This window comes from Monodelphis domestica, chromosome 4, assembly GCF_027887165.1.
Source record: "Monodelphis domestica isolate mMonDom1 chromosome 4, mMonDom1.pri, whole genome shotgun sequence".
In the NCBI taxonomy this organism is placed as follows: Eukaryota; Metazoa; Chordata; class Mammalia; order Didelphimorphia; family Didelphidae; genus Monodelphis; species Monodelphis domestica.
This window is the reverse complement of record NC_077230.1, coordinates 1,592,881-1,615,368: the sequence shown is the minus strand read 5'-3', so window position 1 is coordinate 1,615,368 and position 22,488 is coordinate 1,592,881. Positions and strand designations below refer to the sequence as shown.

General features: G+C 47.4%; 1 protein-coding gene across 2 annotated transcripts in view; it reads right to left on the bottom strand.

The window, feature by feature from the left end:
- C2CD2 (C2 calcium dependent domain containing 2) overlaps positions 1–22,488 on the bottom strand; it is an 88,763-nt gene that overhangs the window by 30,881 nt on the left and 35,394 nt on the right. Inside the window, exons 7-12 of one of the 2 annotated variants that reach the window (XM_056797058.1) lie at positions 20,081–20,189; positions 16,619–16,683; positions 15,218–15,345; positions 9,459–9,648; positions 7,707–7,834; positions 4,596–4,890 (exon numbers count right to left, since the gene is read on the bottom strand). In XM_056797058.1, the coding sequence (XP_056653036.1) occupies positions 4,596–4,890; positions 7,707–7,834; positions 9,459–9,648; positions 15,218–15,345; positions 16,619–16,683; positions 20,081–20,189 (915 nt within the window). Of the gene's footprint in view, positions 1–4,595; positions 4,891–7,706; positions 7,835–9,458; positions 9,649–15,217; positions 15,346–16,618; positions 16,684–20,080; positions 20,190–22,488 lie in introns of those variants that run through there. The other variant, XM_016433113.2, reaches the window with a different exon arrangement.

The following is a 22,488-nucleotide window of genomic DNA, read 5'->3' as shown; positions in this document are numbered from 1 at the left end:
TAGTTTTTCCTTGGTCTGGTAGTTCTTGACTTTGGCTATTACATTCCTGGGTGTTGTCAATCGAGGATTAAGTACAGGGGGTGATCTGTGGATTCTTTCAATCTCTACTTTTCCTACTTGCTCTAGAATGCTAGGGAAATTTTCTTGGATAATTTTCTGTAGATTAATGTTCAGGCTTTTTCTTTTGTCATGATCTTCCAGTAGTCCAATGATTCTTAAGTTGTCTTTCCTGGACCAATTTTCTAGATCTTCCATTTTGTGGATGAGGAGTATCATGTTTTCCTCAATTATTTAATTCTTTTAATTTTGTTTTATAGTTTCCTGATGCCTTGTGAAGTCATTTGCTTCTAGTTGGAGTCTAATTTTTAAAGACCGAATTTCATCCCTGGCATTTTGGTCATCCTTCTCCTTCTGATCTTATATCTCCTTTGCCTCATTTACAAGCTGATTAATTTTGGCTTTCAAGACACTATTTTCTGTTTCCAGATGATTTATTTTGCTTTTTAAGTTCTTTTACCAGTTGTTATCAGCCTCTCTTAATTGTTTTTTGAATTGTATTTTGAATTCCTTCAAAGCCTGTGTCCAATTCACTGGCTTTTCTGTGGTTTTGCTTGGTGTTCCTTGATCCTCCTCTGTTCCATTTGCTCTTTGTTCATTAACTGAATAGAAGCTGTTGATTGTAATTTCTTTTTTTCTTTCTGTTGTTTGCTCATATTACCCACTTCTTTCCCCCCTGTAGTTGTCTTGCTCCTCTCATTTTCTGCTGGATCTGTGAGTTTGGGCTGTTCTGTCCTGAAAGGGATTCTTCTCTGTTCTGCTATTTGATCAGGTAGTCTAATCTTCCCTGGCTGACAGAAGCTGAAAAAGGAGGTGGATTTTTCACTTGCCTGTAGTTTGTTGCAGCCTATGCCCTTGAAGCTTAGTCAGCCTCTGAAGGCTTCTTATCTGCCCTATTGATAAGATTGAGCCAGGGCAGAGTTGAACTGCACAATTGGTTGTGCCCTGAGGTGAAAACCTCGAGAAGGGGGGAAAAGATGGAGTGTCTTGGCTATGCCTAGGCTGCATGCTCTGTGCTTCTCCTCCAGCTGCCTCTACGTTGCCTGTGTTCAACACTGAACCTGGCACATCTGTGCCAGCAAGATACTCCCTCCAGACTAGCATCCTTGCCTGTCCAGAAATTCCAGCTCAGAAGGCTCAGGACTGTAGGTAGGGGAGGGGTCCTGGGACCTTCCTTTTTCCTTCCCATTAAATCCACATGCTTGAGAAAAAAACTATCCACATTCAAAGGAAAAATTGTGAGAGTAGAAACACAGAAGAAAAAACAACTGCTCAAATACATGGGTCAAGGGGATATGGTTGGGGATGTAGACTCTAAAGGAATATCCTAATGCAAACACCAACAACATGGAAATAGGTTTTGATCAAGGACACATGAAATACCAAGTGAAATTGCAAGTCAGCTATGGGAAGATGGGGTGGAGGGGAGGGAAGGAAATAATATAATTCTTGTAACCAAGGAAGAATGTTCTAAATTGCCTAAATAAATTAATTTAAATTTTAAAAAAATAACATGGAACTTTCCACATGCCCCTGGGGCAAACAACACCACATCCATTGGGAACCTTTCCAGGTGAAGGCAAATATATAGTTGAAATCTTCATGAATGGATATTCATGAATGTGTGGAACACAAATCTACTACTGTAAAATATTTGGTGATGCTAGGAATAGAGGAAATAATTATGGATGGACTTGGAACCACAGGGCATCTTTTGATGACATGATCATTTACAGCCTTTAAATCCTATATAAATCGATAGGCAGGTTTTCCATTTTCATCTAATTTAGGCTTTCCAACAGGCAGGATAGGTGTATTATTTTCTGATTTGCATGGAATTATGATTTTCTGCTTAGAAGTGCTCCTGATACCCCTTTTACATTTATAGATCCAATGGAATCACAATCAGAATCAGGTGTACTCATTAACATCAATCTAGAGGTGCCAGTATCTAAAAGATAATTATCATAAGTATTTCTGACTTTCAAAGTTACATACTGGTGTTAAAAGATCAGTGTCTGGGAAATCAAAGGTTTCATTCTCTGATTCCAGAGCCCTTTCTCCACTCCCTGGCCTTCATAAAGGTCCTCAGTCATTTCTCTGAAGATTTTATCATTGAGGAGGATTTCCATTCTGAATATTGTGTGGACAATCCCCATTTCAGATATATTTTTGTAACATTTCATTTTTCTCATTCAGATTAGTATTTCTAAATGTGTTTCTACTGTTGTTATTATTTATATAGTTATTATTATTTCTAGAATATTTATTTCTAGAATAATTGTTGTTCCTAAAGTTTCCATTATGTTTGAACAACTGATTCCAGCTTCTACAGTTTAATATTAAGTGACCTCTTTTTCTGCATAAATAACACATTGGTATTTGATTTGTAGATCCTCAAAAAGGTGACATGACCACTCCATAATTTGCATTTCCTTTTTCAATTTTTCCCCTTGATACTTTTATTTCTTTCCTTAAATGCCTCCACTAAGTCACTGTCGTCTTTATTTCCCTTTTCATGGCCATTATATACATATATTTCCACTTTCCTTAATTCCTTGAATTCCATACTAGTCCAGTTTGGACAACTGATTTTAAAATAGTCCTTGATCACCCTACAACAGTTTTTCACAAACTGCCTTCTTATCTGTATGACATTCCTTTCTCTGATCAGATGTAGGTCTATATATCTACCTCCCAACTAGTCTGTCCATGAACTGAAAAGGATTTTCACTGATTTTTTGTCTGAGATCTTAAAATGTTGTTCAGGAACTAGATCTGTCAGATCATGCTCTTATGGCTCTTAGTAATGCCTCCCTAGGCCAACATAGTCTCATGTAATCATTTTCATTACTCACATTCCATTATGAGTTCTTGCCAGGGCCAATGAACTGCTCCCCTTCCCTGAGCCTGATTGGCAAGAAAGATGATCTCATTTTTCTCCCTTTCCATTAATAATGCTTGTAATAAAATTTCAAAGACAATTCAGGTGGGGGTCATATGTTTGACAAATACTCTCTACCTTTTATCTAACGACTATAGGCTCATCCTCAAAGGAAGAGGTATGCTGCTTAAATTTCTCAATATCTTGAGGGGTGAATGGTGTTTGATGTCTTAACAGAAAGGAATTCTTTATGATTAAAGGTGGGTACTTCTCTTAACAGGAATAAACCTGTAGATAGATTATTTCTTTTTTTTTTTCTCTTGTTTCCCTGTTTGAGTTGCCTTCAAGTAGGTGAAAGGAGGAGGAGGAACAGAGAGACATGATAGGTAGAGTGAGAGGTCATTTCGGTAAGTTGAGATATAATTCGGGCTAGTTGAGAGATGTAATTTTCAAGGTATTCTATCTGAGTCTCAATTAAGCTATCTTTCTGTTAGTTTTTTGGGGTGTTTTTTTTTTTTTTTGGAGAGAAATAGGTAAAATATTTGGTGAATTTATAAGGACTCTATCAGAACAAATAATCCCAGAAACAGTAATGCCCAGAGACAATCTAAAATTGTGAGCTATGCCAGCTTGGTAAAGCTCTCCAGGAGAGGGAGTTGTTTGAAATAGGCCAGAAACTGCTCCTTCACAAAGTGTGCTATGATCTCCAGCACCATACTGAATTGCCTATATATTTTTTTAAATTCTAACTAACTAACTCCAGTAGGGATAGTTTAATAATAAGTGAGGAAAATAATCAGAACAGAAGGTTAAAACATTAATCAAAGTCTCCTACCTGGCTTGCCAAGAAATGTAGGGGTTAAAATTAGGAGCTTGACAAAGATTGGAGAGCAGTTTAACATGTTTGTTTTAATTGAGAAAAAATAATCAAGATGGAATGAAAAAGAGAGAGATTTAACTATCTACCCTAGTACTACCTAAAAACTACCTAAATCTTATATCAACCTATAAACTATCTAAAAATTATCATTTGAGTCTCATTAATAACTCTTCAGTCTAGATAAACAGGCTGAACCTATACTATATATACAGTTACTAATACACACTCTCCTTCAATCAGATTTTACAGCAGCCAACTGTCACTAGCAACTGCCAGCAGCACTCTGCCCTCAGGAAACCTTAGAGGGAAAAGCCCTTCTCACACTTCCTGCTTGCGTTTATCTCTCTGTCCAACTGTCATTCTTATATCACTTCCTCTCTCAGAGCTGTTTCTATTTCCTTTAGCTGTGGGTTGGTCTCATGGTCTCCTTTTATCTTTGGGCCTGGCTCTCTGTCCACTGAGTCAGCCAGCTCTTTCCCCAGTTAAATTAGAGCAAGGAATTAAGAATTCCCTTTTACACAAAGAAGGTACCAACTTCCATTAGTAGGGGGAAATTCTTCATTTTAAATTTCCCCATGCTAATTAAACCATAGGCCTGATAGCTATCCCTATAAAATCAACATTTGTCCTAAAAACATGAGAAAGAGTTGAAGGTCTTGCCAAAAAAAAAAAAAAAGAAACAGATTATGACCATTAAAATTATCTCTAAAAATTAGCTATAATATTCAAAACTGCCCGTCTTTATGTCTAAGTAGGAAAAGCTGAAGGAAATACCTTTAACTTTTCTCAAAGCTGCTGATGAACTCCTTGACATATTTTCACTATCTTGGTCTATCTGAGCATCATTGCTCCACTCTTCAGATTTGGCATCCTTCTTCAGTTCCCAAATATCAAGTTCATTTTCTTGTGGTTCTAAGACAGGCAAAACACGTTTTGACATATTTTCATCAACAAGCTCAGGAGATATACCATCTTCATAATATGAAGAAAATTCTGGTTGATATGTGTTGTCCATGGAGGTTGCATTGTCTATCATCAGTGGAGCTTCTCTGTCTTGACATAAGGAAATCTATCAGTGAAAAGAAGTCATAATCAGTATGTAGGGAATGAAAGGAAATCTGCTGTAAAAAGAATTAGAACCAAAATAGTTGGGGAAAAAATAACTGGATGTAAATTAGTTTTATTTGGCGATTTAGAAAACATTGAGAAGAATCTGGCTCCTTTAAGAAAAGAATAATCAAGGGGACAACTAAGTGGCTCAGTAGATTGATAGCTAGGCCTAGAAAAGGGGAGGTCCTAGGTTCAGATTTGCCTTCAGACATTTCCTAGCTGTGTAACCCTGGACAAGTCACTTAATCCTCATTGCCTAGCCCTTACCACTCTTCTTATTGACTCTAAAACAGAAGTTAAAGATTATTAAAAAAAGAAGGTAAGAATCTATAACTTGGTTAGTGTGCTGTTCGCTCTACCAAAATAGATTACAACTGTCCATAATTTAGCGTATAAACCTTAGAGAAAGTTGCCCAAGTTTCCCTTTGAGTATAAAGTAGAGGAAATGTTTAAGCTGGTAGAAATTATATAAAGTAAACAAAGGTACTTTATGTGTTAAAACTCCTTTAAAATTGTTACTTACTAAAGAAAGTAGGTATTAAGTCAAGAGGATTACCCAAAAACCAGGAAAGACTTATAGGAAATGATGCAAAGTGAAGTAAACAAACCTAGTGGAACATAATACATAGTAACAGCAATAATGAACAACTGTGAATCATTTTACTATTATCAACAAGGAAAGAATCCAGGACAACTCCAAGCAACTCATACCATTCTTAATTTTATTTCCTCCATGAATTTTTCTCTAGTGTAAACAATATGCAACCAAAATTAGAAGGGAAGCAACAAATTGGGAAACAATCTTCATAACAAAAACCTCTGACAAAGGTCTAATTACTCAAATTTATAAAAAACTAAATCAATTGTACAAAAATTCAAGCCATCCTCCAATTGATAAATGGGCAAGGGATATGAATAGGCAACTTTCAGATGAAGAATTCAAAAATATCAAAAAGCACATGAAAAGGTGCTCTATATCTCTTATCATCAGAGAAATGCAAATCTAAACAACTCTGAGGTACCACCTCACACGTAGCAGAGTGGCTAACTTGAAAGCAAAGAAAAGTTATGAATGCTGGAGGGGATGTGGCAAAGTTGGGACATTAATACATTGCTGGTGGAGTTGTGAACTCATCCAACCATTCTGGAGGGCAATTTGGAACTATTGTGAAATAGAAAACCCACCAACTCAATATAGACAATTTAGGTAAATAAAGTCAAAAAGCCAAATTTCTCCAAGTCAAGTAGAAAGTTAGATTGTATTGAAAGAGGGCCAAGTCCTCCAATAAAAGCATTCTCTTGCCTGTGTTACATTGTTGGACCCTGGCAAGAGACAATGCCCAGAGGCCAAGACCTGATTTATATAACGAAATGAATACTTACATACAGGATTGATGCCACATCACAAGACATAACATCATATAGGCCTTATTTAGAAACAATTACCCAATCTCAAAGCTGATTGGTTAGTTCATTTCAGAAAGCCCCTATTCGTCTAAAGGTTAAGTCACAAGGCAATCGCCTTAGTGACGCCCATTGCAAGGAGTAGTTGAGTGAGTGGTTACTCCACACTGGTGGACAGTCTGGGTGAGTTCATCCTCATTCCCCTGTGAAGCCTCTTCACCCCAAGGCTGTTTGACCCAAAGAGACTCTGGTGTCCTAAGATTTCTTTGGTCCCCTCTTGTCTTTGCCCCTACAAACCTCCTTCTGACTTGAATTAGGTAGTTCAGGATAATTCAGAAAGTTTAGGGTATCGTTATTGGGTGGGTTGGAAGTAAGTCATCCCTGATTCCCTTCCCATCCTTCTCTCTCTAATTCAATACACTTCTGATCATACATTTATAGCTTTGAGTGTTTGAAAGCAGGGCCCTCCCTTTTACCCTCCCTCTGCCGTGCCCCGTTCGGGGCTTTCCTGGCAAACACACTGGAGTAGCTTGCGACGTCCTTCTCCAATCCATGGGACAGACAACCGGGACCTGCCCAGGGCCACGCAGCTGATCTGCGTCTGAGGCCGGGTTTGAACTCTGGGAAGGCTGAACCCGGGCCTGGAGCTCCAGTCGCCACCTCGCTGCACGTTTCGATTTGTGATTTGGCTGATTGGTGGCCTTCATGGTGGAAGAGAACCAAGATAGCGTCACGGGTGACGGCTAAGCCTTGCTCGTTCCTTGGGTTTCAGTGAGGCAAAGCCGCAGCCATCAGCCTCCCTCGGGCAGCCTTCCCAGGCCAGGCACTGAGACAAGACCAAGACCGCCGGGGAGGGCTCAGGACGTCACAGAGGGCCTCGGCTTCTCCGGCGTCTGGCCCAGCCCCCTTCGTGGCCTTCGGACAACCGGCTCTCGTCACCCCCCGGGGCAGACGCCCTCCCCGGACCGGCCCCGCCTGCCAGGAGAGGAGTGGAAGCGGGTGCCGCACCACAGGAGCTGATCTTCCCTGAACTCCTCTGATTGTGGCAGTGGCGCAGCGGCTAGCATGCCGGGCCAGATGTCAGCAAGACTCACTTTCCCGAGCTCAAATTCGGCCTCGGACGCCGAGTGACCCTGGACAAGTCACGCGATCTTGCTTTCTCCACTTTCCTTACCCGTGAAAGGAGCTGGACAGGGACAGGCCACCACCGCCAGCAGCTTAGCCAGTGAAACCCCCGACGGAAGAGGGACTCATTCTAGTATGAGTGCATACAAGGGGGTCGCAACACGGGGACTCCGGCGGGGAGCAAAGCAGACGCGCCACAGGACACGTGAACACGCGCACAGCAGTAAGCAGGGCGCTCCGTCTCACCTTGGACACCCCTTCTGGGACGGGCGCCCTCTTCCTTCCTGGCGGCTTGAGCTTCAGCTTGGAAGACCGACTCAGCTGTTGAATGGCGGCCGCAGCAACGGGATGCGAATCCCTCGAGCCCGACAGCCCTAGAGACCCAGAGTAGTGACGTCATCAGGATCCGGAGCTCTTGGAATTCTGCTCGTGTTGCAACCCAACGAAGGTTCCCATGAAAATGACCAAATTGGGGGCCGCTGGATAGCTCAGTGGATGGAGAGTCAGGCCTAGAGACGGGAGGTCCCAGGTTCAAATCTGGCCTCAGACACTTCCCAGCTGTGTGACCCTGGGCAAGTCACTTGACCCCCATGGCCTAGCCCTGACCGCTCTTCTGCCTTGGAGCCGATACACAGCATTGACTCCAAGACAGAAGGTGAGGGTTAAAAAAAAATGACCAAATGAAAATCCCCCGATGAAACCAAGCCCTATCGTGAAGGTGGTTTTAAATACTTTAATGAACTTGAATAAATATTTGAAAACCATGAGCACAGCGTGTACCCAACTATAAAAGATTATGAGTCATGCACTTTTCCCTCATCTTTTGGGTTACTTTATTATTGTTACTATTATTTTAAACCTTTACCTTCTACCTTAGAAATCAATACCATGAAGGGCCGGGCAATGGGGGTGACTTGCCCAGGGTCACCCAGCTGGGAAGTGTCTGAGGCCAAATTTGAACCCAGGACCTGCCGTGATCCTGTGGCCTTTTAGGCTGCTTATATTTACATAGCAATGGCGCACCCTTGACAGGGACTGAAGTGTTGGCAGTGGGGCTGCCTATTGGGCTGCAACCCATGTGGGGGTGGGAGCAGGGGGCAGAGGGAGAACAATTAGACTTTGGGCGTGGGGTCACCCTCAGACTGGCAGCTTGCAAGGAAGGAAGGAAGAAAGTGGAGACCTTTTAGGGGGTGGGACTGGGCCTGGTGGAGGGAGAGGAGACCCCTCTTCCACCCCCCGGCAGCCCCTCTTCCCAGACTGGAGAGGAAAAAGGCAGGGGGGTGGTCTGAGCACTCTGCTCAGGGTGGGGAGTAAGTGCAGAAGGAAAGGAGCAGCTCCACCAGGGACAGCATGCCTACCCAGAGACATCTCTGTGTCATCTTCGGCACACATATCATCTTTGTGCCAAAAGTTCGCCAACACAACTCTAGAGCTGATATTTACAGAGTACCTTCTAGCACCAGGCACTTGGCTAAGCACTTTACAGATATGCTCCCATTTGTATACAAAGTGGAAAGAATGCAGTTACTGTGCAGTGTGTCAGACAAGCATTATCTCCATTCCTCTAACACCCTAGTCATCTCCTCGCCAACGGTTTTGCCTCTAGGTGCAAGATGAGGAAGTATCTGACTCCGACCTTGAGAAGGGCGTCAATTAGTAATCCCAGCTTGGCCCATAGTTCAAGCAAACCACACTTCTACTGCCCAGTCTTCTGGGAAACAAACTGCCTGATGCTCATTTGATGCTGTCTATGGGTAGACATTTGGAATGAATTGTGTTTCACTGCTATAGGTTTCTAACCCTGATCCTGGTGAAGAAATTTCCTTTGCCAACGCAAGTGACACTGTTTGTCTGTCTGTTTGTTTTGGGGGAGGAGGGGTTCAATGTTTTTGTGACTTATAAGATTCTTGGGGGAACCAGGATTAGAACCTGGGTCTTAAAAGAAATACTGAAATGACAGAACTTCGGAGGACAGGCAAAGAGTTTCATTTTTCTCACCAGAATTCAGTTCAGGAGATGGACCTGCATCCAGTTCAGGATTTCTTTTCATAGCAGTTACAGGAGTGGTTATCAGGGTACCATTCGTAGTCCCACAGGGCATCACAGTTGGGTCTTTATTTATCTTTGCAGCAGGAACAAGAGGAGGGATTTTCCATGATTCTGATTCACTTGGTTCTAAATAAAAGAACTAGAGGAGAAATTCGTGAGTTTTCCCACTCTTCCAAATGAAATAAGTGACAATTAAACACTAAAACCTTTAAATACCTCAGAAGTAATTAGATTTGTTTTTCCATTTCAAAATCTGCTATCAAGATTGGAAACATGGCAATGATTTTCAAAGGGAGAAAGCAAGGCATAAAAAGGAAAGAGGCTATATGAAGTGCTCTGTTCACAATGAACTGCGACCGTTGAACGGAAAAGGGCCTTTGTCCTGGAGAAGACAGCCAATCTCATCGAGAGAAAATGGCATAAACGTAAATCTTTCAAAGCGTGTGAAACGGTCGTTCGATTTCGTTAATTCCATACGTTCAGACATTTTTTAAATGAGGCAAAGGGAGCGCAAGAAGTCCAGTCCGTCAGTCCCACAGGTGCTTTTGGCTCAGAATTCTTATCTCTAGCAATCTGGGCTGCCCCAAAATGGAACGCGCGCCAACAAGTTCCCCATCACTTCAAGCAGAAGAGTTCAAAAACTCTTGTGGGATGTCGTATAAGTAGATTTATACTCACATGTGCATTCTAAGGGAATTGGGAAATGGTGGGAACTGATTGGGCCATATTGACTCCATTCTGGAACTAAATTCTGTAGGTAGCTCGATTCTCTTTCTAGTCAGTTATGGGTCTAGTCCAATTTCTGCCTTTCTAGAAAATTTATTCACTTGTGGAAATTGGGCAGAAGCCGTACCGTATTGTTAGAATCTAGTCCTGTATAGCTTGGCAGATGGACCACCTCTACCCACTGCTTACAGACCCTTAACTAAGGACTTGGGTTCCACAGACCAGAGCATAGTCAAGATGGTGGCTGAGAAGCAGCAGAAGTTGAAACCTCTCTAAATATTCGTCCATACGAATCTTTAAAAATCACTTCAAAAAAGACAGAAATCCAAACCCAATAAGATGGAGCCATAGAGGACTCTCCTGCTGAAGACAGCTTGAAAGGTAGGGAGAGAGAGAGGGAGAGGAAGTAGGAGAGGGAGAGAGAGAGGGATGGAGAGAGAGAGAGACAGAGAGAGAGACAGAGAGGGAGACAGAGAGACAGAGAGGGAGACAGAGAGAGACAGAGAGAGACAGAGAGAGACAGAGATAGAGAGAAAGACAGAGAGAGAGAGAGACAGAGAGAGGGAGACAGACAGAGAGACAGAGAGAGAGACAGAGAGACAGAGAGGTAGACAGAGAGAGACAGAGACAGAGAGAGACAGAGATAGAGAGAGAGACAGAGAGAGACAGAGAGAGACAGAGAGAGGGAGACAGACAGAGAGACAGAGAGAGAGACAGAGAGAGAGACAGAGAGGGAGACAGAGAGAGACAGAGAGAGAGAGAGAGAGACACAGAGAGAGAGAGACAGAGAGAGGGGGGAGAGAGAGAGAGAGAGAGAGAGAGAGAGAGAGAGAGAGAGAGAGAGAGAGAGAGAGAGAGAGAGAGGGAGAGAGAGAAAGAGAGAGAGAGAAAGGGACATGGGGGGAGACAGAGAGATGGAGACAGAGAGAGAGCGGAAGAGAGATAGAGAGAGAGGGAGAGGGGGAGAGAGAGAAAGAGAAAGAGAGACAGAGAGACAGAGAGGAAGAGACTGAGACAGAGACAGAGAGAGACAGATAGACAGACAGACAGACAGACAGACAGAGACAGAGAGGGAGGGGGAGAGACAGAGAGACAGAGAGACAGAGAGACAGAGAGAGAGGAAGAGACTGAGACAGAGACAGAGAGAGACAGATAGAGAGACAGACAGACAGACAGACAGAGAAAGAGACAGAGACAGAGAGGGAGGGGGAGAGAGAGAGAGAGAGAGAGACCAACAGTTCCCACCCTTAGAATCTCATCCTCCCTCCACATTCGAATCCTCTTGAGCCCCTCCTGGTGTGAATGGGAAGCCTCTGCAGCTCTCCCCACCGTCATTCAAGTCCTCAGATTAGACCTCTATCACACTCGGTATGTGAATCTGGGGGTTCCAACATGCTTGCCTCCCAATGGAATCCCGGTGGGGGGTTGTAAGTAGAATTTGCTCCCCAGGACTCATGTACCCAGAATTCCACTTCGCTGGCGTACGGAGGATGGCGTCTTGCTGTGATGCCACCCCTCTCCCTCTCTGCTTCCTGAGAGGCCGGCGGGTTCGGCTTTATACGTCTATCTTTTAAAATGTTTCTACTTCAAGTGATTATGAATGGTTTAATGCTTGGAGGTACTGATACCCCTTAAGTCTGACACGGCAGAGGGGGGGCAGAGCCCGCGCGAAGCAGCTCCCAGTGCACCCAAAGGTGGAGCGGCGCCTTCCCAACATCCTTCCGAGGGGGAGGCAGAAGGGAAGGAAGGCCAAGGACGGAGGACCCATAATGGAGATGGACAGACGTCTGGGCGATCGATCGAGGAGGGAGAGGCTCGTGCTCTGAGCCGGCCCAAGCCAGGAAGGACGCACACACATGCCCACACGGGCACGCGGGCCACAGCAATGCATGCACTCAGCGGGGAAAAGGGAAGGACGAAGGGAGGGCAGGATCTGGAGACATCAGGAGGGGCTAGTACGAAGCAAGCCCATTTCAACGATGCAGAAAGCTATTTCCAGCTTTCTGAGGTGGTTCGCGTGACTTCGGGAATGGACAAACACGTCTGACGGAGACGTCGCTATTTCACTATCTTATTGCCTTCATCAGCATCACGATTAGCACTCAGGGCTCCGGAGCCCCAGTGGAACCTGCTACCATGTCTGGACGAAGGAGTCGAGGACCCAGAAGGCAGAACGAGACGGACCTCTTGAAGGTCTGGTCGATGTGGAAGCACGCTGTCCTGGCTTCTACGTATTTCCTTTGGGCTTTGCTTTCCTCGTATCTGTCACTAGCAAGGAGGGCTTGACATGGAGGGTGTGAAGAGGCCTTTGACTGCCCAAAACAAATAGAGACGGGCAGACATCTGCATAGGGACAGGGATAGGGATGGGGATGGGGACAGGGATAGGGATAGGGATGGGGATAGGGATGGGGATAGGGATAGGGATAGGGACAGGGATAGGGATAGGGATAGGGATAGGGATAGGGATAGGGATGGGGATAGGGATAGGGATAGGGACAGGGACAGGGACAGGGATAGGGATAGGGATAGGGACAGAGATAGAGACAGGGATAGGGACAGGGATAGGGACAGGGATAGGGATAGGGATAGGGACAGGGACAGGGATAGGGATAGGGATAGGGATAGGGACAGGGATAGGGATAGGGATAGGGACAGGGATAGGGATGGGGATGGGGACAGGGATAGGGATAGGGATAGGGATAGGGACAGGGATAGGGATAGGGATAGGGATAGGGATAGGGATGGGGATAGGGATAGGGATAGGGACAGGGACAGGGACAGGGATAGGGATAGGGATAGGGACAGAGATAGAGACAGGGATAGGGACAGGGATAGGGACAGGGATAGGGATAGGGACAGGGATAGGGATAGGGATAGGGATAGGGACAGGGATAGGGATAGGGATAGGGACAGGGATAGGGATGGGGATGGGGACAGGGATAGGGACAGGGATAGGGATAGGGACAGGGACAGGGACAGGGATAGGGATAGGGATAGGGACAGGGATAGGGATGGGGATGGGGACAGGGATAGGGACAGGGATAGGGATAGGGACAGGGATAGGGATAGGGATAGGGATGGGGATAGGGATGGGGATGGGGACAGGGATAGGGACAGGGATAGGGATAGGGACAGGGATAGGGATAGGGATAGGGATAGGGATGGGGATAGGGATAGGGATAGGGACAGGGACAGGGACAGGGATAGGGATAGGGATGGGGATAGGGATAGGGATAGGGACAGGGATAGGGATAGGGACAGGGACAGGGACAGGGATAGGGATAGGGATGGGGATAGGGATAGGGATAGGGACAGGGATAGGGATGGGGATGGGGATAGGGATAGGGATGGGGATAGGGATAGGGATGGGGATAGGGATAGGGATAGAGATGGGGATGGGGATAGGGATAGGGATAGGGATGGGGATAGGGATAGGGACGGGGACAGGGATAGGGATAGGGATGGGGATAGGGATAGGGATAGGGACAGGGACAGGGATAGGGATGGGGATGGGGATAGGGATAGGGATGGGGATAGGGATAGGGATAGGGACAAGGACAGGGATAGGGATGGGGATGGGGATAGGGATAGGGATGGGGATAGGGATAGGGATAGGGACAGGGATGGGGATGGGGATAGGGATAGGGATGGGGATAGGGACAGGGATAGGGATGGGGATGGGGATAGGGATAGGGATGGGGATAGGGATAGGGACAGGGACAGGGACAGGGACAGGGATAGGGATAGGGATGGGGATAGGGATAGGGATAGGGATAGGGATGGGGATGGGGATGGGGATAGGGATAGGGATAGGGACAGGGATAGGGATAGGGATGGGGATAGGGATAGGGATAGGGACAGGGACAGGGATAGGGATGGGGATGGGGACAGGGATAGGGACAGGGATAGGGATAGGGACAGGGACAGGGATAGGGATAGGGATAGGGATGGGGATAGGGATAGGGATAGGGATGGGGATAGGGATAGGGATAGGGATGGGGATAGGGATAGGGATAGGGATGGGGATAGGGACAGGGATAGGGATGGGGATAGGGATAGGGATAGGGACAGGGACAGGGATAGGGATAGGGATGGGGATAGGGACAGGGACAGGGACAGGGACAGGGACAGGGATAGGGACAGACAGAGACAGGGATAGGGACAGGGACAGGGACAGGGATAGGGATAGGGATAGGGACAGGGATAGGGATGGGGATAGGGACAGAAACAGAGACAGGGATAGGGACAGGGACAGGGATAGGGATAGGGATAGGGACAGGGATAGGGATAGGGACAGGGATAGGGATAGGGAGAGGGATAGGGATAGGGACAGATAGAGACAGGTAGATACAGATGGGTTGCTTTTAAGACTGATGAGCCCAGTAGTGTAAGGCTTGAACCACGGCAGAAGTCCAGAAGGCAACATGTAGGGAGTGGGGAGCTCTGGTCTTGACCTCGCTGCACTCCGAGGGCAGATACTGAGGAAGGTGTTATACAGAATGAATGCCGAGTCCTCGCTGAACTTCCTTTTCATCCCAGAGTAAAATCAACCACTTTTTGTTCGCCATGACATGGAGGGATCTTATTTTGTTCCATGTCTGAACCTGAACCCACTGATTAGACGAGGTCAATACTATATCTAGAGCAAACACTTCCCAAGCTGTAGAACAGCACAAAATGACTTCACGCCTCTCAGTCTGTGTCCTTATCACAAAATGGGGAAAAATGGTATCGTAGGTTCTACCGTACATACTTATTTTAGGGCTTAACAAGAGAATGTATGCTGAGCATTTCTGCAGATCTTCAAATGCTTTAATGAAAACCAGCCGTTCCATTGCCAAATACAAACTCAGACAATTTAGTCACTAATGAGAATAGCTACTGGAGGTTCACAAGTAAACGCAAGGTCATACAAGTCCATCACAGTACACAGGCGAGATCACTGCAGGTCTAGCTATGAAAAAGGGAAGAACGTCCTACCTCTGCCGTGACAGACCCCAACACGGTGGCATCGTCGTGGGGCCCGCTGCTCAGAACGAAGCTTTGGGGTCCCGAAGGCTTTCTCTTGAATACGTCTACAGGAACAGTTGCCAAAGCAAAGAACAGACCTAAAACGAAATAGAAAACATCGAGAGAAAGAACTGTTGGGACACAGACTATCACGTCATGACATGACACGTCATGACAAATCACAACTTCTCAGCCCCAGTTAGCTATGAAATGACAGAATAATGGATCATTTGTAGAGAAGTTTGCTACGGCAATGAAATCACAATGATGAAGTAAAGGACGTCCAAGTGCAGATATCTGGAAAATTAGCAAGAAAAAAGAAATGTCTGTGCTCTATCCAAATTCCAGAGGTTTTATTCAAATGTGGACAGAATCACTGGGAAAAAAGGCGATGCAAATAAGCCTAGTGCGCAAGAACAGTGTAGGTCTGCCTAATAAAGCCCAGAAAGAAGAGCCTGAACAAAGGCGGAGAAGGACAATCCCTGCTTCCTGTTTTTACCATTTGAAGCTGCACAAACTCGGCTGTTGACAAGTGCTTTATGATGCCTCTAGTCAAGACGGCCAAACCAGTTGGGATGAGGTAACAAGCTGGTCCTCCTCTGCGAAGGAGAGCCGGCCTGCAGAGCTTCAGCTAAAGGAAGTGAAGCTCAACGTGCCACACGTCCCTCCCGCCGCGCTCTGGCGTCATTCCTCAGCAGTGAGTGACAGCGGAAGGGTTCAGGGAGACAGAAGTAGGGGATGGGGGAGGGCGCAGGTGAGCGGCCTGAGGCCCGCCTGAGGGCGTAGTGTCTCCCCACGGCAAAGTGCCGAGTCAAAGGGGCAAAAGCAAGAAGAGAGAGCACAGAAATAGAAGGCAAAGTGACCACAGCTTAGAAGTCTACGGCTTCAGGCATCCCCTGGGAGTTTTGTGGCGTTCACCCCACAGAAACGGGGGACTTCTGCGTAATAAGGTATATAACATGCGCAGCGTTTATTTCTCTTTAACGCGGCGAGGTCGCAGTGGTTCATTTCTCAGGCCGGCCTGACCGCCCGGATGTCCGAGGACACAGGGAGTCAGTGGCGTCTGCCTATCTCCGCAGCGTCAGCCATCCCTGGTAGGTCTTGGAACACGCCCCCGCGGGAGCTCTCCGGCACTCACAACCATGTCTGACAAAAGGTAGCGCTCAACAAACATCGCTAACTGAGGAAGCCAAGACTTCAATAGCGCTGTCTGAGCACGAGGAGCCCGAAGGAAACAATTCTTCTGCCTGGACTACAGAACAGGGTTTAAATTATTCTTCTCTTCTGTACCTTCACTTTGAACCTCCGTTTCCTCAATTCGGCGCCAAGTTAGTTGACAATAACTCCCAAAAGCAAGCTGAAAACACTTACTCTCTTTCGAATTCCCATCTTCTGAAACATGCATTCGTAACTCTTTGGATCTGGCATTCAATTCACTATGGAAAAAGTCAAAGGATTAGGCTTCATCATGGGATATTTGAAAGCAATTCACCTATTTGGACTATGCACCAAAGGAGTTCTCCCCCTCCCCCTCTGCTAAGATCCTCATTTCCTCTGCTATTCCGCCGCACCTAGAAGATTGGCAAACAGTAGGAATGGACAATATTGGAGAAGTTCTGGAAAGAGACAAAACTTCTGCGAAAGGATCTGGAATTACAGCAAGAAAACGGATGGAATCAATCCCAAAGACTCGTGATTTGTTTCCAGAGGAAGAACAGGGGGCATCCACATTCAAACCAACACACACTTTTTACTTTCTTTCTTAATTTTTTATTGTCAAAGTTTCCTTCCACAAAAGGGTTAATATGGGGAAATGTCTCCCGTCCTTGACCATGTACAATCTAGATCCCATGGAGGAGGGAAGGAGCGAGAGAATTCAAGGCTCAAAAGTACTTTGTCAACGCTAGGAACTGTTTTCAGACATATTGGGGAGGAGGAAATTACTTGAAAAGGTGAATGAAAAAGCCAACATTGTTGGTGCACAGATCAAACAGTGGAGTCCGTCAAGGAGGTCAATGGCAAAAACAAAGGAGTAGAAAACTCCAATATATTTAGAATGGCACATTTTGTAAGAGCGAAGATCTGGAAATAAAGGAGATGGCCATTATTAGGGAAGATACTACCAAGATAAGACAGAAATGAAATGATAAAGAAACTCAGAGGAATAATGGCTCAAAGTGAAGAAAAGGGGTGAAAAATATATGTGGATGGCAGAAATGGAAAAAAGGGCAACAAAACAACCAAAGCCTGGCTGGGCCGACGTGTAGGTAACAGTAGCTAGCGTCGGCCCCGGAGTCAGGAGGACCTCGGTTCCACTACGTCCTCAGTCACGAACAGCGACCCGAGCCAAGTCACTGAACCTGCCCTTCTTAGAACCCATACGAAGCCGAAAGTAAGTGTAAAAGAAAATGATGACGACAAGGTCAGCCACAAAGGAAGGCACCTGCAGTGACTGGGCAGAGCCAGACGATGATATCGGGTTTTCTTCCTTTTTAACCTGTTTTAATTTTCCCACTAAAAACAACAAAAGTCGACCCCTCGCACTTCTGGTCTCTGGCCAGTAGCGCCCTTGTCAGTGTGGAGTCCAGGAACCCCAACCTCGGGGCCTGCTGAGATCTGGTGAGTCCAAGTCTCCGGACCGCCTGCCCCTGCCTCCCACATTCCAGGCCCGTCTCTACCTGTGAAGATGCTCTCGCCGGCCTGCCGGACGAGGCCATTCCTGGGCCCTGCAGTCACTGTTCTCCCTATTCCGCGTGCCCGGTGAGATGAAGAGCTGAGGACTGACGGCAGGAACGTCTCCCACCCACCCTGCTGGGCACCGCCCCCGGCAGGGAGGCTCCAGCAAAGGACCCGCGTCTGCGGCCTGGCTCGGCTCTTGTCCTGCGCCACAGAATCAGGCCCTGAAGGTCGGCACGCTGCGGCGGCCCCGAGTGCCCAAGCGGTCGTGTACGCTGAGGGAGAGGCAGGGCAGAGCACACCGAGGCAAGCCCCAGCAGGCAGCAGATGTGGGGGCAGCTGAAGCAAGAGCTGTGTCTTCTGGAACCGTCAGCGGGTCAGACAACGGCTCAGAAAGAGATCGTGGGCCTTGGCTGGGGGGCAGTCCTGGCTGAGGAGGAGCACCAGCACACGCTCGCACAACACGCATGTAGTATGTTGTGCATCATGTCATGGACACACAGGCCATTTCACCAGCACATGCTCACACAACAGGCGTGTAGTGTGTTGTGCATCATGCCAGGGACACACAGGCCATTTCACCAGCACGCGCTCACACAACACGCATGTAGTATGTTGCGCATCATGTCATGGACACACAGGCCATTTCACCAGCACGCGCTCACACAACAGGAATGTAGTATGTTGTGCATCATGTCATGGACACACAAGCCACTTCACCAGCACATGCTCACACAACATGCATGTAGTGTGTTGTACATCATGTCAGGGACACAAAAGTCATTTCACCAGCACGCGCTCACACAACAGGTGTGTAGTATGTTGTGCGTCATGTCACGGTCCAGAATATAAACAAATTGGTCTCAAAACCATTCCCAACAAGTAACGGTCACGTGAAAGAATGCTCCAAGTGAGTACTGACAGGCTCAAGAGCCTCCCGAGGTTTCCCGTCCCGTCCTGCAAAGGGCAGGAGAGCAGAAAGTGTGACAGCAGTGCTGGAAGGCTCGTAACATGACAGGCAGCTGCTGCGCCTGTGAAACCAGCACCAACGAACCACTCTGGAGAATAAGTGGGCATCAAGCCGATGGAGTCGCCTCACTCTGCTGCGAGAGGGTCGCCAGCAGCACCGTGGCAGAGGCAGCCCTTCTGAGCCCGCGTCGCCCGCCTGGGACAGCGCTGGGGGGAGCTCCAGGCAGAGGAGTGGCCGGGGCCAGGCCACGGGCTCGGGCCGCGCAGGGCAAGGAGTCAGGAGCCAAGCGGAGGCCCCACGTCTGCCCCCTGCCTTGGGCACTGGGTCCTGGCCTGAACGAGGGCGATCCGAGAGCCATGAGACGCCCCGAGCACGAGGAATGCGGACGTCCGCAGGCTTCCCTGGCCTTTGGGTCTTGGAAGCTCCCCCACTGTAGCAGAGACCCTTCCCAAGAAGAGCAGCAGCGGGCAGGAGCCCCCCCATGGCCTGTGCCAGGCTCGCCCCGGGAATGGGGGCTCCCCGCGTTCGACTCTGCTTCAGCGAGGCCCTCCGAGGTGCTGCTCCCCGAGTCCCAGCCCTCGGCTCGGCGGGCCCCGGCGGTGCCGCCTCGACCCGCTCCGGTCCAGCCGGACATCCTCGAGGAGGACTAGCTTAGCCCACTGTCGCTCCGTTAAAGAACGGACCATCCCTTTGTCCCAGAAACGCAAATCTGATGACTAGAGACAAGGATGCAAAGAGGGAGAAGCGAACCCATGTAGGCGGAAGAAGTGAAGGCCGGAAAAGAGAGGCACAATCCCGGCAAAGGCCGCAATGGGAAGGGCGACCCCCGCACAACCCAAGCCAAGCTGGGCAAAGCGACGAAGGAAAAGCGGGGCCCCCAAGCGGCCCTGGAGAAGTCGCCCCTCGAGAGGTCCGCAAGGACGGATCTCGGCGGTGGCCCGTGAATCAGACGTTCTCTGGAAGCTGGTTATGGGGCCGCTGGACGGCCCCGTGGACGGAGAGCCGGGCCCTGGGTTCAGATCTGGCCTCAGACCCTTCCCCGCGGGGTGACCCCCGTGGCCTGGCCCTGACCCTCTGCCTTGGAGCCAGCATGCAGCGTGATTCTAACATGGAAGGGAGGGGTTAAAATGAATGAAGCTGATTGGGCCAAAGCGCGCAATGAAAGAGCCGTCCATGGGCATACTCACAAGGGGAGCTCCTCGCTCCAAGCCAAGTCGGTGGTACTCTCGGTTACGGGGCCGAAGAACGTCTGGAAAGGGTCGTTTAACTGAGCCACAAGCACACAGCTCAGGCTACCTGTAAGGAAACGTTCGAGCTCGCCATAGAACGTCCACAACACATTCAGTGTCAGAGCTCCAGGCTCTGAGCATGACTAAGCGTTAGCCAAAAGCAGAGGCGACTTTTCCTGTGCTGGAAGCGAGTCTGCGTCCTCTGAGGACGAGCGCTCTGGTGGAGACGAGCGACCGGCCGGCTTCTTTGAAAAGACCTTCTCAGCGTTGTGCGCCTCGAGCGCTCAGCCCCCAGCCGGCCACGGTGTGTGCGCCGTATTGAAGAAGCCGCCCCGCGGGAAACACCAGTGATGCCTACTTGGGAGTCCCGAGAGTACTGGGGCTTCCACACTTTACTGTGGAGGCATAATTGTACACATGTATGTGTGTAGGAATGCCGTGTTCCCCATCTGAGGCTAAAGTGAGGGCTGAACTAGCTTTTGCTTGTATGGTCAGTAGCTTATTAGCTAAGCCACAGATTTACCACACAAAAATCCTACCTTTCAAACCAAACAAAATCCACTTTATATGTGAGGAAGAAAACGGAAACTGCTTTAGGGGAAGCATGCCAGACGGGAAAGTAAGGAGTTGGAGTATAATTCCATGTTATCATTTCATTCCCTGAACTGAATCCTTTCTATTTTTAATTGTTTTATTAATAGATCAAAGTCTATTTTCTTTTTGTCTAACTACTCTGTTGTGAAAAAGAAAACAAAATAAAAACGTTCAAAGCCTGCTTTTGGAGGCAGAGCCACGGTGGCAGCGAAGAGGAAGCAAAAGTTCAGACCTCCACAAACGCTTCCTCACCGATCAAAAACACAAAGCTCCGAGGGGACTGAAAACCAAACCTAACAACAGGACAGAGCCAGGGAACCTCCTGCTGGAATCAACTTAAAAGGTACACCCCCCCCCCCAAGACTAAATTTCAGAACACTTGGTTTTAAAAGGAAGGAAGAAGGAAGGTCCCAGGACCCCTCCCCCACCTACAGCACGGAGCCTCCAGCAGTGGCTGGAATCTCTGGGCGGGCAAGGGCGTGTCTTTGCAGGTAAAGCTATGCCAGGCTCAGGGCTTTGAAAACAGGTGGCGGGGAGACAGCTGGAGGAGAACCTCAAAGAAGGCAGCCCAGTCTCAGATGAGACACTCCATATTACCACCATCCCCCTCATCCTGAGATTTTGGCCTCAGGGCACACCCAGGGCACACGCTACAAGGCCTTAATCTTATCAAGCCTTCAGAGGGCAGGGAAGCTCAAGCTCCAACACCCCTCCCCCACAGATGGCTCTGAGAGCCTTACCAAGTTCCAAGGGTGAAGGCTGACAAAAAAGCCCAAACCCACAGAACCAGCACATAATGAGAGGAACACAACTACAGGCAACTGGGGGAAGGGGGAAAGAAGGGGCAAATATGAGCAAACAACAGAAAAAGAAAAAAGAAATTACAAGTGACAGCTTTTATCCAGGCAATGAACAAAGAGCAAATGTAACTGAGGAAGATCAAGGAACACCAAGCAAAAACACAGAAACTCCAGCAAGTTAGACACAGGCTTTTGGAAAAACTCAAAATAGAATTCAAAACACAATTAAGAGAGGCTGAAGACAACTGGGAAAAGAACTTAAAAAGCAAAACCCTGCTTTTGGGGGGAAGCTGGGTGGCTCAGTGAATTGAGAACCAGGTCTAGAGATGGAAGGTCCTAGGTTCAAGTCTGGCCTCAGACACTTCCTAGATGTGTGACCCTGAGCAAGTCACTTGACCCCTATTGCCTAGCCCTTATTACTCTTCTGCCTTAGAACCAATAGACAGTATTTATTCCAAGATGGAAGGCAAGGGTGTATTAAAAACAAACAAACAAAAACAACCCTGCTTTTGACAATAAACAAAACAAATTACTATATTGGCCATGACCAAAAAGTATTATATCTCAGTTTGTACCCTGAGTCCATTGTCTCTCTGTCAAGAGTGAGGTATGATGCTTCTTTATCATTCTTCTGGAATCATGGCTGGATCTTGCATGGATTCAAAGTGTTAATATTTTCTTTCTTTTGTTTTCAAACCCTTACCTTCTATCTTGGAATCAATACTGTGTATTGGTTCCAAAGCAGAAGGGTGGTAAGGGCTAGGCAATAGGGGTTAAGTGACTTCCCCAGGGTCACACAGCTGGGAAGTGTCTGAGGTCAGATTTGAACTTAGGACCTCCTGTCTCTAGTGTAAACCTCAAAATTCCTTAGACTTATAAATGTTGGAAATTTCACCATTGGGATATTTCATACTTGGAAAATTTCTTACTGATAGTCTATTGGAATGGGAACTCCATTGGCATGGGAGGTTC